Raw genomic sequence first — 26,300 nt, 5'->3', positions numbered from 1 at the left:
TCTCCCAATCCTCCTTTAATTCCAAACATACAAATACACAGACCTAATAATTATCGCCTCTCGTCTTCTGAGTATTGCGTGTCCTTATAAGCCCTCTCCTGGACACTTTAAACCCTTCGACTTTCTCTTATTAGATGCACAATGCCACCTATACCCACAACATACACATTTTACTATACCCACGTCTGACAAAAGTTTTTCCCTGTAAAGAAATTACTGGGAACAGAGGCGCAAAGGAAATAGGACAGGATCAGCTGGCTGCTCCCAATCTAGTGCAGCTGGCTGTCTGAGGGGGTTACATACAGTTTTTAACAAATATAAACTATTTCCGCGCTCCAACCACTCATTCCTTTCACACAAATAATCACTGGGTTCTAATCCAAACTAACGGAGAAGGGATTCACTCCTCTGTCTCCGATTTATACAAAGATCAATGCTTTTTACAATATATACAAATACCTAAATACAGTTCATTAATTAGACAAACTCCAAAGTTTTCAAACAGAATTCAAAAGGAGAACAAAAGAAAGAAGAGAACAAAAGAGGAAGAAAAAAGACTACAATTTCAACAAACCCAAGGTGGTCGGTGACACTCCCATGAACCCCAACAACCACTCATCCAGTTTGCTGAGGTGGTCTCCGACACTCCCATGAACCCCAGGTCTTATTACCCCTTTTAATTAATTCCGTTCCCTGTGCGCACTACCTCAATTAATCCAGTTCCTTACTTGAGTTTTAAGTTGTGCGCCAGGCGTCCCTGCGCGTCTTACCAACAACTCATATACAATTTTTAAACATAACTTTCCATAGTCCAGGCGGTCCTTGTCTGCTCCTGTAGTGGACAGCTGGGAGTGGAGATCCTCCGAGAAAAGGCTCGGGGTGCACCTAGGACGTCCACCCTTCAGCAGTCCCGGCAGCCGAGCAGAGAAGGTCCCATCTGGGTCGCCAAACTGATTTACGGATGAAAGACTTCACAACTGAGGGTTGTAAAGCAGGTATGTTTATTCAGCGCCGGGCACATGGGGGATCGCTCCGCCACAACAAGCCTGTGCCCCCCCCCCCCCGCCCCTCCCGCCTTGCTTATGTTACGAAGTGTTGCATATTCATGAGGTGTCTATACATATTCACAACCTATCCCCGCCTACCCTCCCTTCTTATTATAATTAGGTCTCCTCCTCCTTGCGGCTGCACAGTGAGTTCCTTTGGTCCTGGGCAGGGGTCGTGAAGTGCTGGGCAGTGGTCGTGGGAGGAAGTATCTCCTCTTCCTCAGTGCTGAACTTTTCATCCTGAATACCTGCGCAGTCTCTGTCGCCTCCTGGACCCGGGCTAAACCGCAGAGCGGGTTTGTGCTGGTTGTGAGGTGATCTTTTGCTGATACACACTTACTTAAGGAAAGGAAAGGGGGCCCTGTTTTGAACAGGAAATAGAGGCAGAGCAATACAAGCAATGTATCTTGTCTCGTGCAAGCATAATACCAAATTTGGTTAATATCCCATTTCACCATGCGCAGAGAGGGCTGGTGAGCATCTCCAAGGGGGGAGACCCCACACGCTCCCTGGGCAGCCCGTGCCGCAGCTTGGCAAGCAAGAGGGGCACGTGCAAGCACAGGGGTTTCAAAATCCCAGAATGTAAACCTCCTGATGGATGCAGCGGTGTCCCGTTGGTCCTCTTGATTCTCGGTGTCTTGGTGGTGGGCATCCCCCACCCTCGCTTCTCATGATACCATTTTTACCCAGTCCGAGTCCCAAAATCTCTTCCCGGTTCTGAGACACTTCATGCTCCTGCAATATCAGAGTCTCCAGCCTCTGCAGCCTCCCTATGGATTTTTTCCCAATGACGTCTAAGATCAAAACTGCCAGTGGCTGCTGCAGCCAGAGGCTGGTCTGGAGGATAAAGATCAGGCTCCTGCTCAGGTTCTACTGGACGGGGATCTAATGGATCATCATCATTCGTGTTCTTCTCAGTTGACAGCGCAGGTGCTGTGGGCGCTGATACGGCTTTAGAACCTGTGTGCTTTTTAAGTATCTCAAAGATGTTCACCAGATGGATAACAGATCTTTAGCAAGAGCATTATTCTGAGTAGCTGAGTCCCATGGTTTAACCCCAGCTTGATCCCAGATATCCCAGTCAAAACCCAATGTGCTAGTTATATCGGGGCTAGTGGTTTTCATCCATTTAAGCATTAGCCTTAAATCAAATTCTTTGTATTTACAGTCATGCTTTTTCAAAAGCTGCTTAAGTCTCTAACACCGCCTCTTCAGCCTGAGATGGTTGGTTCCCCCTAGTTCCTGACTGCTCACCTGTCAGTTCAGGCGATTATGCCGTACGGACTTCTGCGGTGCTCCCCACCGGATCCTTGCGTTCAGTCAGGCTACGCCACTGGAGTCAAGTTCAGGCCCAGGAGCCGGTCGGTCCCTGTTCGGGCACCATTTGTGGCGTATTGAGGCACGGGCTCAGATCATGGGTGATGCTGAGATGCTTTATTTCAGGCTGCTTATATACCTTTCGTAAGTTACAGCGATTTTCCATCAAGTTACAGTATTTTCCTACCAGCTTAACAACGTCAGGTGGTTACGCGCTAATTACGCAGTCCTGGCAGTCTTCCTGCTTGCTTCTTTCACAGCAGCAGCCGAAAACATCAGTGTGCTCATCAGCATTTTTCTCATAACACAGCACTCTTCTAATTACCAAAGAGAAACATTAACTCTACTTTTCCCAGGGTCGACTTAGCAGGAGCCTCTCAGTACTTGTGTTCAGGCTGAGGTGCCTGCTCCAAGGCCTAGCCTGCATTTCCATTTTGTCTCCCCCAACACTAGAGCACCACCAGCCTTGCAAGCACAGGCACGTACCTTCCTGAAGATGAGGAAGTACGAGGAGATACTCCAGATTACCACACAATGGTTTCTTCATCCATTTACCTTGAAGAACATACTACAAGGCAAGTAACGCGTTTTTGAAGGACTCTCCACCATCCCTGCACACATTCATCATTCCCAAACATTCACCACTCTACCAGTTCTTTCTGCAATGTTTCCAGCCTGAAGGAACAGAATGCTAATTGGCCTGGTTAATTTTCTATGGTAGAACAGCAGGGCCATTCTTTCTTTATACCCACATACTGGTATTGATTTGATCTTTGATGCTAGCAGCATCTATCCTCTCATTTTAGGGCAGCGTTACACCACCAGAAGAGGCTGCCATCCGACCAGAAATGGAGGAGGATGCACTGTCAAGATAGCACTAAGCATGCATATTTAAATTAACCCCCAAAACAAGGCTGTGTTTATAAGCACAACGTTGTGGCGTCCAGAATTACTAGACAGTGCCTGAAAGAACTGCAACAACTACTGCAGTAATATGCCCAAAGTTACAGGCAGAGCCACATAAATTCATGGGTTTTTTGCTTGCAAATTCTTCACGGGTTTCTTGCAAAAGCCTGTCCCCCAAACTCCTAAACAACCAGAACCTTGCAGGCAATTGCAGGCACACAGAATTCCAGATATAACTTTAAGGTGCTAGCAACCCGATATATGCTCACCCTGCACTACACAAAACGACTTACGGGTAGCTCCCAAATGGACCGGTCCCCAAACACAGTTCCAAAAAGAATGCCTTTATTTTAGATGGTCCTTGTCCATCCCCACAGCGATCCGATCAAGGACAGGAGTCTCTCGGGAAAAAAATCACCGGGGTTACCCAAGAGAGTCCCAATCTCAACAGGTCCTGCAGTCGGGTGGAGAGGGTCCCACCTGGGTCGCCAGACTGAAACACAAAAATTCACTCAACAGTTGGAATCCAGTAAAACTGTTAAGCAGGTATTCTTTATCTGCAGCGCTGGGCAGCACTGGGGCTCGCTCCACCACAAGGGCTCCAACGGAAAGGTGCAATCACAGAGAACCTACGCTGTGAGGTTATACGTATTCAGCGGATTTCTGGGAACTAATCTGCACACACAGAAGATTTCCTAGAATTTATCTACACTGTCCGAGCACACGTGATAAAATTAGGGTTAGGGGCTTTTCCCCCTCTGGTGGTGGTTCATGGTCTTCCTTGCCCTGTCCAGTGATTGAACTTTGGTTTTCCTATGCCCAAATACAATTGTGGAGTTAGCTCATCTGTTCTTTGGCCCTGGGATGCTCCAAGATGGTCAGTTTTAACTAATTTGCCAGTGCTAATCTTGACACTGTCGTCTTGGGCCCTTGTTATCAGGGGTACTCAGGAAGCTTAATGAACCGTCTCAAGGTCTACTTCAATTTTTTCTCAGGGAGAAGTTGCATATTTCAAAACACCTTGTTATTAATTCTGCCTAGCAGTTGACTAAACTATGTGAGTGAAATGAAGAGAATAATACGAGTAGAAAATGCTGACCAACTAGGATGCTACTATAAACAAGCTCTTTGCTCCAAACAAGAGAAAAAGTTTTAGCTTTCCCTCAGAAGAGCCTGGTGGCAGCGCTCTTACCCAGGGCGTCTCCCGGGAGCACCCCGAGGATGCCCAATGGCCTCTGGGCACGATGCCACCAGCCCATCACAAATCCCTGGAGGTCGCTGTGGGGAGGTCCACACCCGCGACCGGGTCTGCGAGCCTCCCCTGCCTTTCTCTACGCGGGCGCCCACCGGAGCGTCCCCAGGCCCGGGGGCCCTGTGTGGGAGCAGCGCCTGGGGACGCGGCCCAGGGCGCTGGCGCCCAGAGCTGCCGACTGCACACAGGACCCAGCTCTGCAGAGCCCGCTGGCACCGGGCGCACGTGGGAGGCGCTGGCCCAGGCCGGCCGGGGGCTCGGTGAGGGGAGAGCCGGGGCTGCCCCGCGCCGGGCACAGCCCGTCCCAGCCGGTCCCCGGCGTGGGCGTCTCCATGGGCACCGCCAGGGCTTTGTGAGGCGGGGGCCGCATCACCCCCAGAGGCCACTGTGACATGGGCCACCCCCACCCCCCCGCAGGGTGACCATGAGGGTATTTAAGGAGCGAGAGCCCTGGGGTGCCCTCCCCCAGGAGAGCAGCTCCCTCAGGAGGTAGCGTCTCCCCTGGGTGCTCGTGTAAGGTCTTTGGCTAAGGTCGCCAAAGATGCCCACGGGTGAGGAGGCGAACGCCCGCTCCCGGCCCGCCAAGGGGCTGCCGAGCCTGCAGGAGAGGCGCCAGGTGAGGGACGGGGCAGGAGGGAGAGGCCGGGGGTGGGACGGGGCCGCACAGAGCTGCCTTGGTGCCAGGGCCAGCCTTGCCGGCGCTGTGGGGGCCGCTGTGCCAAGGCAGCCGCCTCCATCCCATGCCTCCTCCTCCTCCTCCTCCTGGTCACAGGTGGGCCTCAGGCAGCCACAGGCAGTGCCGCAGGGCAGCCAGAGCCAGGCCTTGTCCCTCCATGGGGACAGGCTGCCACTGCTCTCCTGCCCAGAGAGCTCGCAGGACACCGCAAGGCACCGTGCACAGGTAGGGAGATGGAGACGGGGCCGAACGCCTTCCCGACCCCAGGAGCTGCCGATGAGCAGGTGGGGTGTGCAGGAGGGGACCGGTGGGCCCAGACCCATAGCAAGCTGAGCGCCCTGTGCGCTGCTCCCGGGAGTCACCATGGGCTGCGGGGGGACCAGCCCTCACCCCAGCCGGCTCTGGGAGCAGGGCGGCAGCCGCCTGCGGGGCTGAGCACTGCCCAGGGGCTGGCAGGGAAGCAGAGCCGCAGGAGCTTTTCAGTGGTGGGAGTACGTGGGGGCGCAGGGGCAAGGGCCGTGCTCACACAGCCTTCTCTCCTCGGCTTCTCTTGCAGATGGATGTTCTGGCACACAGGGTGACCCTGCCCCGCAACAAGGTGGTGCAGGAGGAGACAGCTCGTTGTCCAAGCTTGCCACCTGTCCCCAGGAAGGCAGCGGCACCCGGGCACGCACCCACCGCAGCTCAGCCAGCAGGAGCTGTCAGCACCTGCCCCAGGCTGCCTCCTCTGCCAGCAGCACCCTCCACATCTCCTGTCAGCAGCAGGGAAACCACCAGCGGCACCGCAGCCAGTGGCCGGCGACAGCTCATCCCATCTTCTTGGGGCATCCGCCATGGCCAGGGCACAGCCGCAAGTGTGGAGAGCTGGAGGCCTGCCCCACACAGCTCCGCTGGCCGTGCTGCAGCTGCGAAGGGGATAGCCCAGGGCCTTGTGACTGAGGTCCTGGACAAGGTCTTCCTGGGGAGCCGGGGACCCAGCCAGCAGCCGGCAGCCCAGTGGAACTGGGCACACAGCGCGACTGAGGCGGCACCACCAAGAGCAGCCGAGGTCTGGGCGGCCAGCGGTGGCAAGGCCCCCTCAGCTTTGCCCGTGCCTGGTCCCCTTGCACATGGGGACACTGGTGCTGCAGGCAGGGCCCCTGCGCCAGCTTCCCTGGCCAGGAACGCAAGGCCAGGGCAGCTCCAGCAGCAGCAGGAAGGCGAGGAGCGGTGTTTCCCCCAGTCGGCACCAGGATGGCTCCTCAGTATCAGATCCAGGCAGGTGAGTGCCAAGGTCTGTGCCATGGCTCTGCAGGACACAGTCCAGCACCTCGTGAGGGAGGTTGTGGGCAAGGTTGCAACTGCCAAGCAGGGACCCGGCCAGCAGCCGGCTGAGCAAGGGCATGGCCATTTTGCATGGTTGAGGCAAGCTGGGCAGCAAGAACAATGGAAGTCTGGGCAGCCAAGGGCAGCAAGGCCCAAGGTTGGGGGGCCACTGAGGAGGACAAGCTGGGAGATAGATGTCAGCAACAAAGAGCTTGTCCCAAGGGGACGACATGGTAACCTGCATCAACCCCTTGGTCCCAGAGCTCTTCCAGGACCCCCATGCTGGCCCAGCAGCAGCACAGGCACAGAGGCAGCTGGTGACCTGCAGAGCATGTCCCCTGCCCCAGAGGGTCCCACGGACACTGAGCTGGGCAGCTTCACCCACCCAGTGCCTTGGCTCCAGCTCTACTTGTCCCATAGGCACCTGCTGCCTTCTCACATGCCCCAGCTGGCCAGCAACGACCATCCCTCCTCAGACAGTGTCTGGGGCTCTGCACAAAGCTTTTTCTGCCCTGGCCAGAGCTCCCGTGAAAGATTGCCAGCGTGTGGCTTCATGGGGCTGGCCCCGGTCTTTCTTTCCCTCTCCTTCCATCTCTCTGCTGCCAAGCTAACAAACTTGTGCCAGCAAAGCAGGGAGCAGCCCTACTTCCAGGGTCTCCCAGCAGAGAGAACTCTCCGAGCACTGCCCGGGGGCTGGCAGGGGAGCCCAGCTGCAGGAGCTCTTCCAGTGGGGACATGGGGGGCACAGGGGCAAGGGCCGCACTCACGCAGCCTCTCTCCTTGGCTTCTCTTGCAGATGGACAGCCTGGCATTCAGGGTGACCCTGCCTCACAGCAGGGTAACAAGGAAGCAGACAGACCATCTTGAAATCTTGCTGCCTGTTTCCAGGAAGGCAGCGGCACCTGGGCATGCGCCCACTGCAGCTCATCCAGATGGAGCTGCCAGCACCTGCCCCACGCTGCCTCCTTTGCCAGCAGCACCCTCCACATCTTCTGCCAGCATCAGGGAAACCACCAGTGGCACCACAGCCAGTGGCCACCAACAGCTGGTCCCATCTTCTTGGGGCATCTGCCATGATCAGGGAACAGCCTGGAGCGTGGAGAGCTGGGGGCTTGCCCCAAGCAGGCCCGCTGCCCATGTCACAGCTCTGATGGAAGCAGCACGGTGTGTTGTAACTGAGGTCCTGAACAAGGCTCTCTATGCGATCCAGGGACCCAGCCAGCAGCCGGTGGCACAGCGGGACCATGCACAAGTCATGGGGGAGGCAGCAGCAGCAAGAACAGCTGAGGACAAGGGAGCCAACAGCGTCAAGAACCCCGCAGCTCAGCCCACGCCTGGTCCTCATGGAGGTGGGGGCACCGATGCATCTGACAGATCCCTTGTGCCAGCTTCTCCATGCAGGGACGTCGTGCCAAGGTGCCTGGGTCAAGCATCAGAGCATGATCTGGCAATGCCGGTGACGCGTATCAAGTGCTACATCAGTAGTAGGTTGCTGCCCATGCAGGACAGGGTTTTTGCGGTCTATCTGGCCATCCCTTCCGTCAGGACGGACCCTCTGGAGGAGCTGGAGAGGAGTGGCCCAGGCTGCAATGAGAACAGCCTAGCTCAGCTCAGGAAACCCACTCTGCAAGTGCCAGAGGACAAGCAAGGGGCCTTGGCTAAGAAGGAAGATCTCGGCAACGAAGAGATGTACCAAGAGTCGTCCTCCATTACCATCCGCAGCATCTGTATCAACCCTTTTATCCTGGAGCTCGTCCCCCTCCCAACTTGTCCCCAGGAGGGGCCTGGCAGGACCAGCATCATGGGCCCAGAGGCAGCAGGAGAGGCAGCTGGCAACCTGCAGGACGCATCTCCTGCCCCAGCGGGTCCCATGGACCCTCAGCCGGCAGCTTCTGCCCTGGCCAGAGCGCCCGAGGAAGAGGAGGACAATCCAAACCTGTCTCCCATGTCTGGAGCCCAGCAAGGAGAGGCCAGCGCAGCCCTTGACTCCCTGGCGGTGCACGAGGATGAAGTGGCTTCTTCATTCCCTCAGAACCCTCCGACAGACACTGCCACATCCCACCCGGCAGATGACAGAGGAGACGCAGCAGCATCTCCCCTGCCTCTGGAGCCAGGTGGGCAGCACTGCGCGCACGGGGGCTGGCCGTGCCGCGGCCCCCACTCCCTGGGGACAGCCCTTGGTGGCGGGGGGCAGGCAGGAGCTTGCCCGTCACCCGCCCAGCCCCTCACCTACAACTCTCCTTCCCCCGCAGGCATCGCTGCTCTCTCGCACGCCCCGGCTCAGCGCCGACGGCCCTCCCTCCTCAGGAGGGCGCTCAGGGCTCTGCGCGGGGCGTTCTGCTGCTCCTGCATCGCGGGACAGCAGGAGCAGTAGCGCCCCGCTGCCAGCGCCCGGCGGGTCCCCGGAGATGGCCGTGGGCCCTGAGCCTGCGCAGGCCCCAGAGGGAGCAGCACGCGAGGGATGGGTGCATGGACGGCGCCCCAGGCATTCAGCTGCCCCGAGAACATCGTGCTGCCGGCCACCGCTCGGCCGTGGGTGCTTTCTGAGGCCAATAAAAGATGATCATTTTCCCCCAGTGCTCGTCTGCGCCTGGTCCCTCTCGGGAGAAGGGCGGGTGCAGGCAAGGCCCATGCCGGCAGGCAGAGCTGGAGAGCCCCAGTGCTCCCCCCAGGCTGGGCAGGGCCTGCGCCCTCGGCCTCTGCCCGGGCCTCCGGCGCTCCTGCTGCCGCCCAGCTGAGGCCTGAGCTGGCCTCGCTTCGCGGTGCCCGTGTTTTCAGCCCATCTCTGTCCTCGGGCTGTCCTGGCATTGGTTGGCCTGTTGGGCTTGTGTGTGTGGCAGGGATTTGGGGAGCAGGGGAGGGGGCTGCCGGAGCAGAGACTCCCCTGCAGCCTGCGGCGAGAGGGCGGGCTGGCCCCCTGCAGCCCATGGTCCGTTGCATCCAACTGGTAGACATAGACATGAGAAAGGCAAGGGGCTTTGGATGGAGACAGAGCAATGAGACCAGCGGCGGTGTGGAGAAAGTTTCTTCCCTGATGAGGAACGCTGTAGTGCAACCAGGCACCTGGCTCACAGACACGTGGAAGAAAAACATATGAATTCAAGTCGATGTTCCAGATGCACTGGGTCATTCTCTTCCAGGTCACAGCTGGGCAGATGCGGTATGCCTGAACTCAAGACTATTCATCGATTCAATCTGCTTTCTGGGAGACCACAAAACCCAGGCTGTTGTTCCAAGTATTTGTTAAAAATTAACTGCAAGTGGAAAAAAAAATCAAGTGGCCCAGTGGCAGATTTATTACAGTTTTAACAGGTAAAGGGAATGAATCTACTTTGTGAACCAAAATAGCAACAGGAAAGCATACTGAAGGATTTTTAATCAAATGACAAAATGGACACAGCATAAGCAGTATGTATTTATATAGAAATATATTGGTTACATTCTTCTTAAATAAAAAACATTCATTAGCAACAGCCAAAAGTATTTCTTTGTGGAAAGAGATTCATCTTCCTTCAGGGCAATTCTGGCTCTTTGTCAGGCAAGGCAAGCCCAACATGCCGAGGACCCAGGCTAAAGGAGGAAGAACGCAGCCGACTCAATATGAGTGATAAAGCATGGTTCAGTTTATTGATTTTCGTTACAGCCTTTATAATTCTTCTACTAATTATGCCTACTAGTCACTAGCTGATTGGCTTAAGCTCTAAGGGTCGTATTCGCATGGTCCACCTACTTGCATTTAGCTTACAGCACAAGCTTCTCAGAACACTAAGTTTCTCATGCCACTATTTCTAATTCCTCTTGACTTGTTTTCGATACACAACAGTACCGTAACACAATGTTTCTCAGACCACCGTTATCATAACACTAGGTTTCTCAGACCACTATTCCCAATTCCCCTTAGCCTGTTTTCGACACACCACGGTACACAAGGCCGAAGCGTCCTTGACATTCCTCATGTATCAGCAGCTGCGAGCAGCTGCAGGCAAACCCTAGTGAGGCCCAGCATCAGCAGCTAGAGCAGGCTCTGATCATACAATTGCTCGGTGGGCTCAGGACCCTTGTCTCTGAGCCATTCTCCAACATTTACCCCTTCACTGGAAGAGGTTGCCCAGTGAAGTTGTGGCTGCCCCCTCCCTGGAAGTGTTCAAAGCCAGGTTGGACAGGGCCTTGAGCAACCTGGTCTGATGGAAGATGCCCCTGCCCATGGGAGGGGGTTGGAACTAGACAGTCTTTAATTTCCCTTCCAACCATTTTATGATTCTATGTTTCTCTGAAATGGAGGATGTCAGGGGCATAAAGACAAGGTCTTGTTTTGACACCAGTCAAGTTTCCCATTGTCATCTTGGTTATGTCTTCTGTCTGTTGTAGAAACGGCTCCAAGAAAATGACTGAACCCCAGAGGAGGTGTTCGGATTTGCAGCCTGGAGAAAGGGCTTATTCCCCACCGGCACTGTCCTACGCCCGTTCCTTCCTCAGTCAGTGGGCGGCCGGCAGCGAGCAGGTGGGTTCTGTGGGACCACAGGGTCTGCCTTGCCTGACCAAGGCAGCTCCGGGGAGGTGGCCAGGGCACCAGATGGATAGTGGACTTATTTCTGGGATCTCTTTTCCCTCCCACAAGCTGCAGCTTTCTTCGCAGTTGCAGCACCGCTCCCTCTCCAAGCACCCCACTTAGATCTGTCCATTTTCTCCACCTTTGGCCCTTCTGCCTTTGCAGCCCTCCAGGAGAGCCTTTGGGAGGCCCTTGGCTGTTCCCTCCCACAGCTCCTGGGGCTTCCTCCCAGTGCTGCCTCTGCCCAGGAGGAGCTCAGAGAGACTTTCCAGAGACTCGGGCAGCTCTGCTGGCTGGCCCCCCTGCCCAAAGGTCCCTCGAGAAAGAGTTTTAACCCGTGTTCCGCTTTTGGGATCACCTTGCAAAACCAGCACTCATTGGGAACGAGCAGTCAGAAAAGCCAAAGCCAGAGTTAAAAAAACTTGTTGCCTTGCATGTGTAATTTACGGGGTGTTTCCTTCCTTCTCTGTAGGATTTGAGGCAGTTGGTGGAAATAGCCAGTACTACAAGTTTTTGGTATGGGGTTTTGAAAGCTGTGGGCTTGCATGTGCCCACCTTGCATTCTCTTAAAGTTCGAGTTCTAGTCACTGGAACGGCAATGGGCTGCATGAGCCAGCACCGAGCGGGACTGCAACAGGCTGGACGGCCGGGCCGAGGGTGCTGCTCAGTGGCACCGGGCGTAGTTGGAGGCCAGGAACCAGCGGTGGCATCCAGCGGTCAGGGCTGGGCCCAGGACTCTTTGCCACCTTCCTTAATTCATGGGCCGGGTGGCGGGCTGGAGCAGGGCTCGGCCCGGGTGAGTGCCCCCCCCGGGGGCTCTCCCGGCCAGCCTCACGGAGCCTGCGCTGCTGGGAAATGGCTGCCGAGAAGAGGACGCAGCCACCAACGCCGTCCCCCTCGGGCGGCCAGCGCCAGCAGGAAGCTGCAGCCCGCGGAGAGCCCAGGCCCGAGCGGGACCCTGGCAGGAGCTGCGGCCCCTGGAGAGGAGCCCAGGCAGCAGCAGGTTCTCTGGCCGCAGCTGGGGCCTGCGGGGCCCAGGCGGGAGCAGGGAAACGGCCTGAGGAGGAAGGGGCGGCAGAGACGAGGCGCCCGCAGCCCCGTGCCCCGTCCCGCTGCGGCGCTCGCTCGAGGGGGAGAGGCGGCCGAGGAGCCGGGCAGGGAGGAGCGCGGCTGAGCCCGGGCACAGCGGCGCTGGGGAAGCGGCTGCCGGCGGGGTTTGTTCCCGCTCCCTTTCTGAGGGACGGACAAACCGCCCCGAGCCCGGCCCGCTCAGGCCCCGCGCGCTGGGGAGGGGGCGCGGGGCGGCGCTGGGAGGAGGGGCCCGGGCTGCCCTGCCCGGCAACAGCCACGCCATTGGCCACGGCTGAGCCAATGGGCGGGGCCGGAGGCGGCCCGGCAGTCCCGGCCGGCCGGGGGCGGGGCCTGAGGAGCAGCGCGGGGGCGGGGCCGCCCTCCCCAGCCGCTCCCCGTGGGCCCCAGGGGAGCGCTGGGTCGGGCCGGGCCTGGCCAGAGCGGGCCGGGGCCGTTTGCCTTCGCCCGCCCTCGCTGGCTGCCGGGCGCAGCCGGGCCGGGCTCCTCCCGCTGTCCCCCAAACCGGGAATGAACCCCCTGAGCCCAGGGGAGCCCCCAGAGGCAGGCATTCTCTGTGCCCCAGCGCGGGGGGGGGGTCCCTGCGCCCCGCGGGCATGCCCCGGGACAGAAGCCCGGGCTCTGGGTGCCTGCAAGGCAGGAATAGTCCCGGCTTTTCCGAGAAGCCTCCACCTCTCCGCCGGTCTGCTACGTTTACCTGTGAGAAACAAGCTCACGTCTAGCAAAAATGTTTTTTGGGGACAGAGTCAGCGGAGCAAAGAACACAGCGCTGGGGGCAATGGGGCACCCCTGCCCCAACAGGGGATTATTTTCATAGAGCAACCAGGAGATATCATTAGTTGAGCGAAAACGGCGGGTTTTCACCTCTTCACACCTGCAGAGCTCCTTTTTCTTTGTTTCTCCCAGGCTGTCTCTCTCAGTACTTTTCCACTGCCCTCTCGGGGGGGGGGGGGGGGGGCGAAGTCCAGGTCTCTCTCCATCAGGAGTTCTTCGCTTAACCCTTTTCTGCTGGCTTCCATTCCTCCCCAGCCCCCCCACCCAAGTTCCCCTTTACATGACACCTAACCACAGACCACTCCCCATCCTCCTCTTGCCCAACTCCCCACCGTGCCCAACCACATGCCTAACTTGTGACCAAAAAAGCCTTGCCAATATCTGGAGGTTGGTCTCTTCCTCCCAAGCTGAGGTCAGGAACAGGCTGAAGGAATTGCCCCTCTGAGCGTGCTGCTGTGCTGGGGTTCTCCAGGGGTTCAGGGCAGGAGGGCATGGGGGGATGTGTTAGGGAATAGGCCTGTGCTGCCCCTTCACGTGGGGGTGCCCAGTGCAATGGCAATGATGGCTGATCCATGGGGATCTCCCTGGACCATCTCCCTGTGGCTTTCAGCCACCACTGCCCTGCAGAGCAGCAACGCCAGCTCAGGGCCGTGCCTGAGGTGACATCCCGCGACAAGAGCAGACCTATTTCTGGAGGCACCAGTTTGGGCAGCTTTTCTCTCGCTGGCACAGCAGGAGCTGCCTGGGGAGCCCCAGTGCAGGAGTCTTGTGCTGGGAGAGGACGGGCACAGAGGGGCTGCCAGCACTGGGCAATCAGGATCTCTTGGAGAGAAGAGTAGCAGAGAGAGGGAGACGCTGGCCTGCGTCTGCTCATGGCATGGCTGGCCCCAGCCCTGGGGCTGATGGGGAGGCTGAGCCCTCTGTGCCCTAGGAGCTGCTGTGACCTTCCGAGGGGCTGGGGCTGTGGGGTGAGTGCCCAGAGCTCTGCAGCACCCTGCGCTGGGCAATGCCCTGGGGCCAGCCAAGACTGGGATGTTGTACTGGGCTGGGATGGTCTGGGGAGAGTGTGGTGGGCATGGGGAGTGCTGGGGAGGTGCTGGGCTGGTGTGGAAAGTGCCTTGGAGAGAAAAACACCAGTGTACATCTTATACTGTGTGAAGATGCAGGTGAGCACTCACACCAGGGGATTTGTGGTGCGGAGCCAGGGCTCATGACAGGGATCAAAGATATGAAGGCAGAGGAGAGAGGGTGCCACTTTGTGCTCTTGGTGGCATGGCCAGACTGGAAAGGTGGCCCAGGACATTCATGACCCCCAGCCTATCTAGCTGGTCATTTACAGCACTGGCTGCTCACCCAGGTTTATGGGTGAGCGTTGCTGCTAAACCATCTCCATCCTCCTGCTGGTCTCAGTGCCTGTATGGGGGGACCAGCCAGCCCTGCTCGGCCTCTCTCCTGTGCAGACCCTGGCAGACTGAAGAGAAGGGAGGTCTGTGAATGCCCACATGGGACACAGCTGGGGCTGGGAGAGTGTTGGATACTGAGGGAGCCTGCAAATAGTATGTTATGAGGTGAGCAGCTGTATTGTACGTTACCCATTCATCATGTCACCATATTATTCTGTTACTGTTATTAAACTGTTTTTATCTCAACCCGTGAGTCTCCCTTTGCCCCTCCGATTCCCTCCCCATTCCCAAGTGGGGGGGAGGGTGGTGAGCAGCTGCATGGCGTTTATCTGCTGACCAGGCCCAAACCATGACAACTGTCACACAGGTTATCCGTGAATGTGATACACATGCTGCAATCAGGCAAGCCGAGGTTAAAACCTCTTTGGTATCGAGGGCTATGGTTAAAATATAGATATGGGGAGGCCTGGCAGAGTGATTACATCACACTTCCACAATACTTGACATGGCAAACTTTATGTGCTCAATGGTGGAAGCAACTAGCGGGTGGGTGGAGACATAGGCCGTGCCCCATGCCACTGCTCAGAACACTATTCTGGGCCTTGAAAAACAAGTCCTGTGGCAACATGATACCCCAGAAAGAATTGAGTCAGATAATGGCACTCATTTTTTAAATAATCTCATAAACACCTGGACAAAAGAACATGGCATTGAGGGGTATATCACATCCCCTACCATGCACCAGCCTCTGGGAAAATTGAGTGGTACAATGGGCTACTAAAGACCACGCTGAGAGCAATGAGAAGAGGAACTTTTAAACACTGGGACAGACATTTAGCAAAGCCCACCTGGTTAGTCAAAACTAGAGCATCTACCAACCAGGATGGCCCTGCCAGTCAAAATTCTACATACTGCAGATGGAGATAGAGTCCCAGTAGTGCACCTTAAGCACATGCTGTGGAAGACTATTTGGGTTCTCCTACTTCAGGTAAAGGTAAGCCCATATGTGGGATTTCCTTTGCCCAAGGACCTGGGTGCACTTGGTGGGCAATGCAGAAGGACGAGGATGTCCGATGTGTGCCTCAAGGGGACTTAATGTTAGGTGAAAATAGCCAATAAACTGTATTACATTAATCACCAAACAACCCTATAAATGCATTGCTATGGTTGACACATATTATGCTAATGGCATCATATTCATGAAGAAAAACACGAGCTTCAATAAAGTCACGATTGGTTTCAGCAACTGATACCCAGCGCCTGCTGCAGACTGAATATAGACAGCGTCAGATGCATCAGCCACCAGCTCCAGCTGCAAGAGACTGCATGCCATCCTCCTGCCAGGCCCAAGGACACCTGTGCCCTACCAACTGAGAATCCCTCCTCCTGCCTTAAGAGACTGTTAGGACAGATGGAACCTGAAGCTATGGACCAAATGAACTCACAATACATTCTGCAGTATATAGACTGCAAGGACCAAGTGCACCCAGGTCCTTGGGCAAAGGTAATTCCACGTATGGGCTTAAGATGGCCCATGGGCTAAGGGAATTATATCTGTGTGCACATGCCTAAGACCAGGAAGAGGACAGTAATTTATTAGACTGTATTAGGAAATATGGAACCTGAGGATAATGCAAAGGATATGGAATAAGGGGTGGACACGGTCCTGGTTCAGACTGGAATAGAGTTCCTGTTCCTTTTTGGTAGCTGTAGGATGCTGATGCACACGGAGATTTCAGGGACTCTCCAGCTCCCCGTGTCCTGCCTGTGCACAGGCTCACAAGAAGCAGAGAGGGAACACAGCTGGAGCACCGGGCCTGGATTGGCCAATATTGCATGTCATGTGAAGTTACGCTCACCTTATAAAGGAGGGGTGGGCGGGAAGGGGCACGCTCTCACTTTTGGGATTGTGGTCGCGGCATCTTGTGTTTCAGGATCGCTGGCCAGGAGCCGGCTGGGTGTCAGTCGGCGGTTAGTGAGAAATTGCATTTTACATTACCCGTTCATACTGCCACCGTATTATTTTATCACCATTATTCAACTGTTTCTATCTCAACCCGTGAGTCTCCCTTTGCCCCTCTGCTTCCTTCCCCATTCCCAGGTGGGAGCTGTGTGGTGTTTGGCTGCCGACAGGCTCAGACCATGAGTTACACCCACGACACACACACCAACATGACATGCACACACACTGGTCTTGCCTGTTGCCGGCCTCACCAAAGAACAGTTGGAAGAGCAACTGATGTCATCTACGTGGACTTGTGCAAAGCACTTGACACGGTCCCGCATGACATTCTCGTCTAGAGTTGGAGAGACGGTGATTTGGCAGATAGACCACTCGGTGGATAAAGAATTGGTTGGGGGGTCGAACTCAAAGTGCTGAGGTCACAGGCTCAACATCCAATTGGAGAACAGAGATGAGTGTCATCCCTCAGGGGTTGGAGTTGGGTCTGGTATTGATTGACATCTTTGTTGCCGTCATGGACAGAAGGATCGAGTGCATCCTCAGCAAGTTCACAGATGACACCAAACTGTGTGGTGTGGTGACATGCTGGAGGGAAAGGATGCCATCCAGAGGAACCTGGACAGGCTGGAGAAGTGGGCCCATACAAACCTCATGAAGTTCAACAAGGCCAAGTTCAAGGTCCTACCCATGGCTTGGGACAACCTCACATACAAATAGATGCTGGGCAAGGAGTGGATTGAGAGCAGCTCTGTGGAGAAGGACTTGGGGGTGGTAGTTCATGGAAAACTGATTGTGATCCAGCAATGTGCACTCGCAGGCCAGAAAACCAACCGTGTCCTGGGCTGCATCAAGAGAAGTGTGGCCAGCAGGTCAAGGTGGGGGATTCTCCCATTCTGCTCTGCTCTCATGAGACCGGCCCTGTAGTCTGGTTTCCAGCTCTCATGATCCAAACATAAAAAGGGCATGGACATGCTCAAGCAGGTCCAGAGGAGGCCGTGAATATGATGGGGGGGTGAGAGCACCTCCCTTGTGAGGACAGGCTGAGAGAGTTTGTTTTGTTCAGACTGAAGAAAAGGCTCCAAGGGAGAAATTCTAGTGGCCTTCCAGGACTTAAACAGGGCTACAGGAAAGATGGGGAAGGACTATTTATCAGGGATTGCAGGAATAGGACAAAGGGTAATGGGTTTAAACTGAAAGAGGGTAGATTTAGATTAAATAAAAGGAGGAAATTCTTTACTATGAGGGTAGTTAAACACTGGAAGAGGTTGCCCAGAGAAGTGGTGAATTTCCTCTCCCTCGAACTTCTCTAGGCAACCTGTTCCAATATCTCAGTATCCTCATCGGAAAAAATTTCTTCCTTATTTCAAATCTAAATCTACCCTCTTTCATTTTAACACCATTGCCGCTTATCCTTCTAATACAGATCCTGGTGAAAAGTATCACTCCATCTTTCTTGACCTGTAACCACTATGTTTTCATCTCCAAACACCTTTGAGAGTGCCCAGGCATCACCCCAAGATAGGGTTTAGAGGACTCAAGCACATGTCCAATATGCTTAGATATAAACATTCTGAGCTAAGTGTTGTGGAGACTTGGGACAGTCTAGGAGTAGCCCAAGAACCCTTGAAGGGTGGTTTGAGAGACGGTGGACTTTTTCTTCATAGTGGAAAACAGCATGAGAAAGAAATAATGTCATACTGTGCAGCTGGGGAAGTCCAGACTGGACAACAGGATAAATGCTGTGGTGCAACACATGACCCAGGAGGAGTATGGATCAGAACAAGGCTTTGTTTTTCCAGGAAGAGCCAGAGAGCATGGTGAAATGTCAGGAAAGAAATGAAGATGCTCGGGAGGAGCAAGGTGAGAGAGCTGGGGGGATGAGGACAGCCTGCAGGGAAAGAGGCGCAGGGGATGCAACCCCAGAGGACAGCCTGTGGTGGAGATGACAGAGGGCTGTGGGAAAGCTGAAAGCCTCCAGTAAAGTCAACCCCATCACGATTTTGGCTATGGATGCTGTCCCTGACACTGATGCCTGTGAGGAGGCACAGTCCCTTGCAGCACAGGGTCCTCATGGCCTCCTTGTGGATCCTCAGGAGCCTGGGAGGTGCACATCTCCATACCCCCTACCCCAGGAAGAGCACTGAGGAATGTGGGAGGGAGAGGATCTCCCTTCCCAGGGGCTGGGGGTCGTGGCTTGGCCATTTGTTTAATGGGCTTAGGACTTGGAACTTTGGCTTAATGCAACAAATTGAGGATTACTCAGCATCAGAGACAACTTTCCCTTTTTGTTTCCGACTTCTCATAACTGCCTTCAGATTTCTGCTCTAACAGGACACTGGGGAGGCTTTGTCAATAGTGTCCTCAGTGGATACAATTAAAGCCACAAGAAACTTTAGAGTTTGAATAAAACTTTGAATTCTTCAGAGGTTTCTTCAGCTTCTCTGTGTTTGATGTTCATGGAGTTGGCACCAAACCCTCCTGAGGGGTCATTAAAGTGCCTTGGTCTGTTGCTGTGGTGCTGAGCTGGGCGGGCTCCTGGGTTGGAGGGAGCTCCTGGCAAGTGGGCAGCGCTGCAGAGAGACAGCTCTGCCCAGGAGCAGCTCCTCTGCAAAGCGCAGCAGGGCTGAGGGCACTGCCTGCAGGCACCCAGGGCAGAGCAGCGAGGCACACACAGCTTCAAGGCAGCCTGGGCTGGGAGGCTGCTGAGAGCTCCGAGGAGGAGAAAGCGTCAGGGCCCTGGCCACAGTAAGTCTGGGGGTGCAGGGCAATGCAGCTGCAGCTCGGGGAGGGATCTGGGGAAGGCGGCAGAGCCGCCAGGAATCTGCCTCCTGCCTAGAGGAGGAGGAGGAGGAGGAGGAGGGACTCCCGAGCAGGGCTTCCCTGGTGCCCCCTGCGAGGGCCAGGGCATGAGGGCTGCCTTCTGGCGGGGCCGGCTGCAGGGGTGTGCAGCCGGGTGTGCAGGCAGGGGTGCCCAGGGCTGTCCTTCCCAGCAGGGTCCCTGCACCCCAGGGGGCTGTGTGCTGGGGCAGGGACTCTGCCGCCTGCCAGGGTCAGCACTCAGCCTGCCCGGGGAGCTCCCCACGGCAATGTGGGGAGAAGCTGGGGGGAAGGAGAGACCCCCGCCAGGGCAGGCTCCTTCTGCTCTCCAGAGGCTGCTGCCTGGATCAGGGATGCTCACAGCTCCAGTTCACTCTGAGGTCTTTTGCAGAGGTTCCTTCTGAAGAAGGATATCAAGGCTGCTTTTACTTGAAATGGAAGGAACTTTTCTTTGAGATTTCTTGGTTGTCCGGGTGGGCATTGCTAAATTTTTTTCTCCACTCTAGTGGAATAACTCAGATCTCAGTTGTCTTTAGCACTCTCAGTCGCTCCTGAGCCCCTTCACCTAGAGAGCTGTCCCTGGGCCGTGTCCTGCTACCAGGAGGGGTCTGCAGGGCAGAGCTGAGCACAGGGTGGCTGGGATGGGGGCTGGCAGCACTGACAGGGAGGAGATAAGGGGACAGAGAAGCGACTCCAGGCAGGGACAGCTCCAGGCACCAGAGTTATGGACATGAAGGGAGAGGGAGTTGCTGCCAGGAACGCTGTGGGAGGGGGGATTCGGGCACCTCCCTGCCATTCCCTGCAGTGCAGATGCCTTCCATGGAGCAACCCCCTGATCTCCCCGCTGTCCAACACAGCCTCTGCCCTCAAGGTCATGGGGCACCTTCCCAGCGGCCTCACCCTTGAAGAGGAGGAAACTACCCAATACCCAACTGCCTGTCCCTTTCTGCCTCCAAGAACACGAGCAGTGTGGTATTTCTCCATTTTCCCCCTCCTGTATCTGCTCCCCTTACTGTCATCCCTGGACTTGCTGGGATGGGGGGTGGTGGGGTTAAGCAGCAGTTTTGTGCTCAACCCTGTGGGTCCTGCTGTGCAGATGTGTCCATGGGAATAAAGTCTCCTCATAATCTGTGTGCTCAGGGCAAAACAAAGGACCCAATTCTCTCTTCAGGACACCTCCATTTTAGGACACTCAACTCTTGCTCTGAGGGGCTCGTGCTGGGCTGCAGGTTTCTCTCCAGGTGGGCAGAGCTTTCCCAGGACATCTCTGTGTTATCCAGCAGCCCCAGGGAGGAAACACCTCAGTGTTAAGGCCATGGAAATGCTGCTGGGCGTCTGCACACAGGCAGCTGCAATGAGCCCTCTGTGTCCCTGGCTGGGAAGGGAGAGCTGAGATCCTCCTCAGGTGTGGAGAGGGGCTGAGGGCTTTGGAGAGCTGTGCTTGGAGACTGGATTCCTCTAGTCCCAGCAGTGCCCTGTTTCCATCATCCAGCTCAAAGCAGTGTCAGCACAGGGCAGATGAGACCAGGGCTGATGGACAGAGCAACTCTCCTCACTCTGAATTTCAGGACAGCCCCTTGGTCTCTCAAGAAACACAATGTTTCACTAGGACTTCAGCAGAAATGTCATCAATTTCTGCCTTAAAACCACTCCTCGTGTTGTGGTGCAACGAAAACAGTTTAAAAAACCAAATATCCCCACAGCTATGTCTTGCAGTAAGGTGAATTGGGAGCAAAAATGCTGAACATAAGTGGATTTAATCTGTGATCACCCATGCTCTGATTTATCTATGGCTGTCTGGCAGGACTGACTCGTCCAGAGCTCACAGCAGAGCCGGAGGACTTGGTTAAAAGAGAGAGGCAGTCACTGAGAGATATGAAGTAGGTTTTATCTCAGACAAGTCTACACTAACATTTCAATGTCTTTTCCTCCATGGACAGTGCCCAATGACCAGTGGAAGCAATTTTTCAACAGTAGCTCCATCACCCAGTTCCTCCTCCTGGCATTTGCAGACAGACGGGAACTGCAGCTCCTGCACTTCTGGCTTTCCTGGGCATCTACCTGGCTGCCCTCCTGGGCAACGGCCTCATCATCACCGCCATCCTGCGACCACCACCTCCACACCCCCATGTACTTCTTCCTCCTCAACCTCTCCCTCCTTGACCTGGGCTCCATCTCCACCACTCTCCCCAAAGCCATGGCCAATTACCTCTGGGACACTAGTGACATCTCTTACTTGGGATGTGGTGCACAGCTCTTTTTCTTTGTCTTCTTGATAACAACAGAGTTTTATCTTCTCACTATCATGGCTTATGACCGCTACGTTGCCATCTGCCAACCCCTGCACTACGGGACCCTCCTGGGCAGCCGAGCTTGTGTCCACATGGCAGCAGCTGCCTGGGGCACTGGGCTGCTCTATTCTTTCCTGCACACTGCCAACACATTTTCCCTACCACTCTGCCATGGAAATGTGGTGGACCAGTTCTTCTGTGAAATCCCCCAGATCCTCAAGCTCTCCTGCTCAGATTCCCACCTCAGGGAAGTTGTGACTATTGTGCTTAGTGTCTGTTTAGCTTTTGGGTGTTTTGTTTTCATTCTTTTCTCCTATGTGCAGATCTTCAGGGCCGTGCTGAGGATCCCCTCTGAGCAGAGATGGCACAAAGCCTTTTCCACGTGCCTTCCTCACCTGGCCGTGCTCTCCCTCTTTATCAGCACTTCATTTTTTGCCTACCTGAAGCCCCTCTCCATCTCTTCCCCATCCCTGGACCTGGTGGTGTCGTTTCTGTACTCGGTGGTGTCTCCAGCAATGAACCCCCTCATCTACAGCATGAGGAACCAGGAAATCAAGGATGCCCTGAGGAAACTGGTAACAGGATGAATTTCAGAAACAATAAAATATGTGTCTTCTGTAAATAACTCTAAATGTAACTGATTGCATACAGGATCTCAGTCTGTAGTTTCTAGTTGGGTCTTTTGGGATTGATTTTTTTTGTTTTCTTTGTTTTACTCTACATTATGTTCTCTGCTAAAAAGTGTGTCATTATTTTTCCCTGTTATCATTAAGTATCTATCAATCTTTTGTGTGACCCAGAGTCTGTGTAAATGAGGATCCATGCTCTCTTTGTGGTTAAACAAAATAAAGGACACTGTAGAGACATGCTTTGAGATCCTTCCTCCAAGTCATTCTCTGGACCTGCCAGATCATCCCTTGTATTGGTCTAAGATGTGAGTGGTTTTGTGCTGTGGTCAGCGTCCCACGGTGTGGCAGTCCTTTAACTGCAGGTAGAGACAAGCATTGAGCACTTCTGTGACAGAGATGGCCTTTATGACAGTGTTTCCGTCAGACAGGGGGATCTTCTCTGGGCAGTGCATGAAGGCTTAGGTCTTCTTCCAGAGTTGCTTTCAAGACCATGCCCAGGAAATATCCCAGGAGAGAAACCACCACTGAGGAGTGGAAGCGTGTGTCTGTGTGTGCAGGGTGGGGGCAAACAGCAGTGTCCTCGTACAGCCAGGCTCCTGTGAGAGACCTGAAGGAACAGCAAAGTGGGGACTAACCTGTGCCCATGTGCGCTGGGCACCCCGGGAAGCTGCCCCATGGCAATTGTCACAGACCATACAATAACAACCACCATTTACAGCACAGGCCTCTCACTGCAGCACAGAGAGGCTGTTTATCCTTCTACAGAGTGACACCAAATGGTTATGTCAGAAGTTCAACTTTGCATTTTACAAACCATAAACCTGCACATCATGTGTGTGTGTTGAAATAAATCTGAGTGAGCAGAAAATCCATCAGCTATTCCTGGGGGTGCCATGAAGGCCTGTGACACTGACTGTGTCTTGAGGTCACTTCATGTAGAGAGTCACATCCCCTGGGGAACCCCCTGAGTGCAGGACTGGGTTGTGCTTCCCTGAACCATGGTGCCTGTGTCCATTCCTCATGCCTCGGGGCATCTCCCACGGGTGCAGAGCAGGGTGAGCACCGCAGGGCTCAGGTGCCTCCCAGCCTCTGGGGGTGGCAGCAGGAGTTCAGAGAGACACTATGGCTCCTGCAGTGCACTGCCTCTGCGTGTGCAAGGGAAGGACTCGTGTCTCTGAACAGCCCTGTGTGTAGGTGTATTGAACTAAAAGAGAGTAGATTCAGACTAGATATAAGGAAGAAAGTTTTTACAATGAGATTGGTGAAACCCTGGAACACATTGTCCAGAATGATGATAGATGCCCCATGCCTGGAATAATTCGAGGTCAGGTTGGACAGGGCTCTGATTAACCAGCTCTAGCTGACGATGTCCCTGCTTATTGCAGGGGATTGGACCAGGTGACTTCTAAAGGTCCCCTCGAACCCAAACCATTCTGATTCTGATTCTATGAACTCTCTAAAAGGAAATGTCTCGACCTTTCCCATCCCACAGACGTGCTCAATATCACGCCCTCCTAAAACAATGTTTGCGGCATTGGACACCATAGGCCTGCCCAAGGCCTCCCTACTGAGATAAAACAGAAGCACAAAGCATTCATCCCTGCAGGTGGAACATTATTGTGCACCCTGGGTGCAGGCCTTGTCTTTCCTGAGAGCTTTCCTCAGGTCCTCCCTGACCTCCCTGTTCCACAGGCTGTAGACAAGGGGATTGACCAGGGGCGTGAGGACAGTGGCAGAAGAGGGAGAGCACTTTGTTGAGCTGCCTCAGCGGGGCTGTTCTGGGCAGCAGGTAGACAGTGAGGAGGGTGCAGGAGAGAAGAGAGATGACAATGAGGGGAGAGGAGCAGGAGGAGAAGGCCTTCTGCTGGCCATGCTGGATGGCATCCTCAGGATGGCAGCTATGATGCACACATGGGTCACAAAAGCAAACAGGAAGGGGAAGACAACGCTCAGGAAAGACAGGATGAAGGATGTGAGTGTGAACATGCTGGTGCCACTGCAGGCAATCTCCAGCAGAGAGGTCACAGAACAAGTGGCCAGTTGCCCTGAGGCCACAGAACTTCAGCTGGGATAAGAAGACTGGGACTGTTGCACACACCAACATAGCCAAGGTGCAACCACCAGCTGAAGGCAGACCTTCCAGGTCATGAAGCCTGCATAGAGCAGGGGCTGGCACGTGCCCAGATCCCAATCATAGGCCATCATGGCCCGCAGGTAACACTCGGCAGTTGCAAAGCAGCCAGAGCAGTGGAGCTGAGCCATACAGCTGTGAGCAGAAATGGTCCCGTCCCCATTCAGCAAGCTGGCCAGCAGCCGGGGCAGGAGGGTGGAGCTGTAGCAGGTCTCCAAGAGGGCAGATTGCCCCAGAAGAAGTACGTGGGGGTGTGCACATGCTGCTCTGACAGCACCAAAACAACGATGAGGATGTGCCCAATCAAGTCATGATGGGTGATAGAGGAAGAGGGAGTCTGCAGTGAGGGCACATTCCCCATTGCCCTCAGCAGGAACTTCGTGGGTGATATCTGATTCTCCTCTTCCCATTTTCCATACAGCTTTGATTCTCTTTCTTCCCCCACTTGCCAGGAAGGAGGCCTGTGACAAAACACCTGCATTTCCACACTAAGTAGAAGAACTGTGATGGACATTACTGATTAAAAAGGTTACCAAAAAAAAAAAAAAAAAAAAAAAAATCTCAACTATTTTCCTTTGTTCATAGTCTATTTTTCTCTCTCCTTAAACTAATTTAAGGGACCTGGGTTCTTCAAGACAACAGACCCACTTGTCCCAAGAGCACTCCCTCTGACCACAGGGCTGACTTGCCCCATGGAGCTGCCTCTTCCTCACGATGGATTGCAAACATCATGTGCATTTGCTCACATTTTGACATCCTGCTTTCCTGTGCTCAAGGGTTTCTCAACATGACCAGAATAGCTGTTTAGAACTGAGATCCTCTGTGCTCTTCCAAGGAAAACCAGTGCCATGTTTTGAAATAAATTGTTTCTGTGAAAAGATCAAGGCAGATGTCTTTTCTCCAACTGGGAGAAGGCTGAACACAGCTCTGGGTGAGTGGTCTCAGCTCTCAGAAATGCTGCCCTTCTGAGGAGAGCATTCCTGCCCTGAGCAGGCCAATTTCTTGCATTGACCAGGAGAAGGCCAGGAGCTTCCAGCTCAGACAAAGGGAGTGTTCAATGAGATCATGACAGAGGATGCTTGAGCCCACACTGTGTGTGAGACAGTAAAAGAAAAGGTGAGAAACAAAGAGAAAAAAGGAAATTAAAGAAAATTATAACTGTGTATCAACCAGAAGTCTCATGAGAGACTTTGTGCAGGAGGAAGGAAAATGCCAGTGAGGACCACTCACTCCCCATGCTCACCTCCTCGGCACAGGGTCCCCAGGGCTTTGGGGCTGCCCCCCTGCACATCCAGCCCAGCAGCAGGACCTGGCACAGCCAGCTGTGCTCGCAGGGCTCCCTGCTCAGCACTGCTGGGCACTGGGAGGGGTGTCCCGGGGGTGCCTGGGGCTGAGGTGGGAGAGTAGCAGGCTCAGGGCCATGGGCGATGCCTGGGACATGCCTGAGGGCACAGCCAGGGAAAGTGCCTGCCTGAGAAGCAGCCTCACCAGCTGTGCTCCTTGAAATACATGGTGCTCTCAGTGTTGTCAAACCCAACTCCCAGCAGAGAATGTTTGGCTTCTAGAAGAGAGGAGACAAACATCTTTAGCAGAGCTGACGAGGATGAGTAAAGCCCCCAGCCCTCCCCACTGGATGAGTGAGAGTCCATGTCAGAAAGCTGAGGGTCTGAGCTTGTGGAATGGTGAGGAAGGGAGAGAAAAAGGAGAAAGCTGAGAAAGGACAGAGCCTTGTGGGAGGAGAAGGGCTCAGGTGATCTCGACCCAAAGACCCTGCACTGACTTTTCCCCCATCCCAGCTGAGGTGGGTGAGTGCCAGGGCTGGCTCCAACACAGCCCAGCCCAGCTGGAACTCAGCACCACCAGCCCCTCCCCAGCATCTCTGCTGGAAGTTACTGGGTCTCAGGGGATCTGGGGAAGGAGGGAGCTGGGCTGGGGACATGTGCAGCACAAGACAGGGCTGAGACTCAGCTCTCACTCACACACTTTCGCTGCACAAATACCCACAGCAAAATCAGCAGTTCCCTGACTCGGGACATCCAGCACCCACCTGCAATGCTCAGCATGAAGGGTTGACCTCTGTGCTGATGGTGCCTGGGAACAAAGACCTGGGGTGTTACTCTCTGCCTCTACCCCACCACATCTTCCCTTCTGT

General features: G+C 54.8%; 1 protein-coding gene across 1 annotated transcript; it reads left to right on the top strand.

Annotated features, from left to right (window-relative positions):
- The first annotated feature begins 5,025 nt into the window (after positions 1–5,025).
- On the top strand, positions 5,026–10,903 carry LOC122153059 (mucin-1-like). The gene is made up of 4 exons (XM_042789176.1): positions 5,026–5,422; positions 5,754–6,458; positions 7,299–8,616; positions 10,871–10,903. Exons 1-4 carry the CDS (start codon positions 5,063–5,065, stop codon positions 10,888–10,890), a joined length of 2,403 nt encoding a protein of 800 aa, XP_042645110.1. The 5' UTR covers positions 5,026–5,062; the 3' UTR covers positions 10,891–10,903.
- Positions 10,904–26,300: the final 15,397 nt, after the last annotated feature.

This window comes from Tyto alba, unplaced genomic scaffold (genome assembly GCF_018691265.1).
Source record: "Tyto alba isolate M040663 unplaced genomic scaffold, T.alba_DEE_v4.0 Super-Scaffold_15, whole genome shotgun sequence".
Taxonomy (NCBI): Eukaryota; Metazoa; Chordata; class Aves; order Strigiformes; family Tytonidae; genus Tyto; species Tyto alba.
Note: the sequence above shows the minus strand (reverse complement) of the source record. Positions and strands in the feature narration are given on the sequence as shown.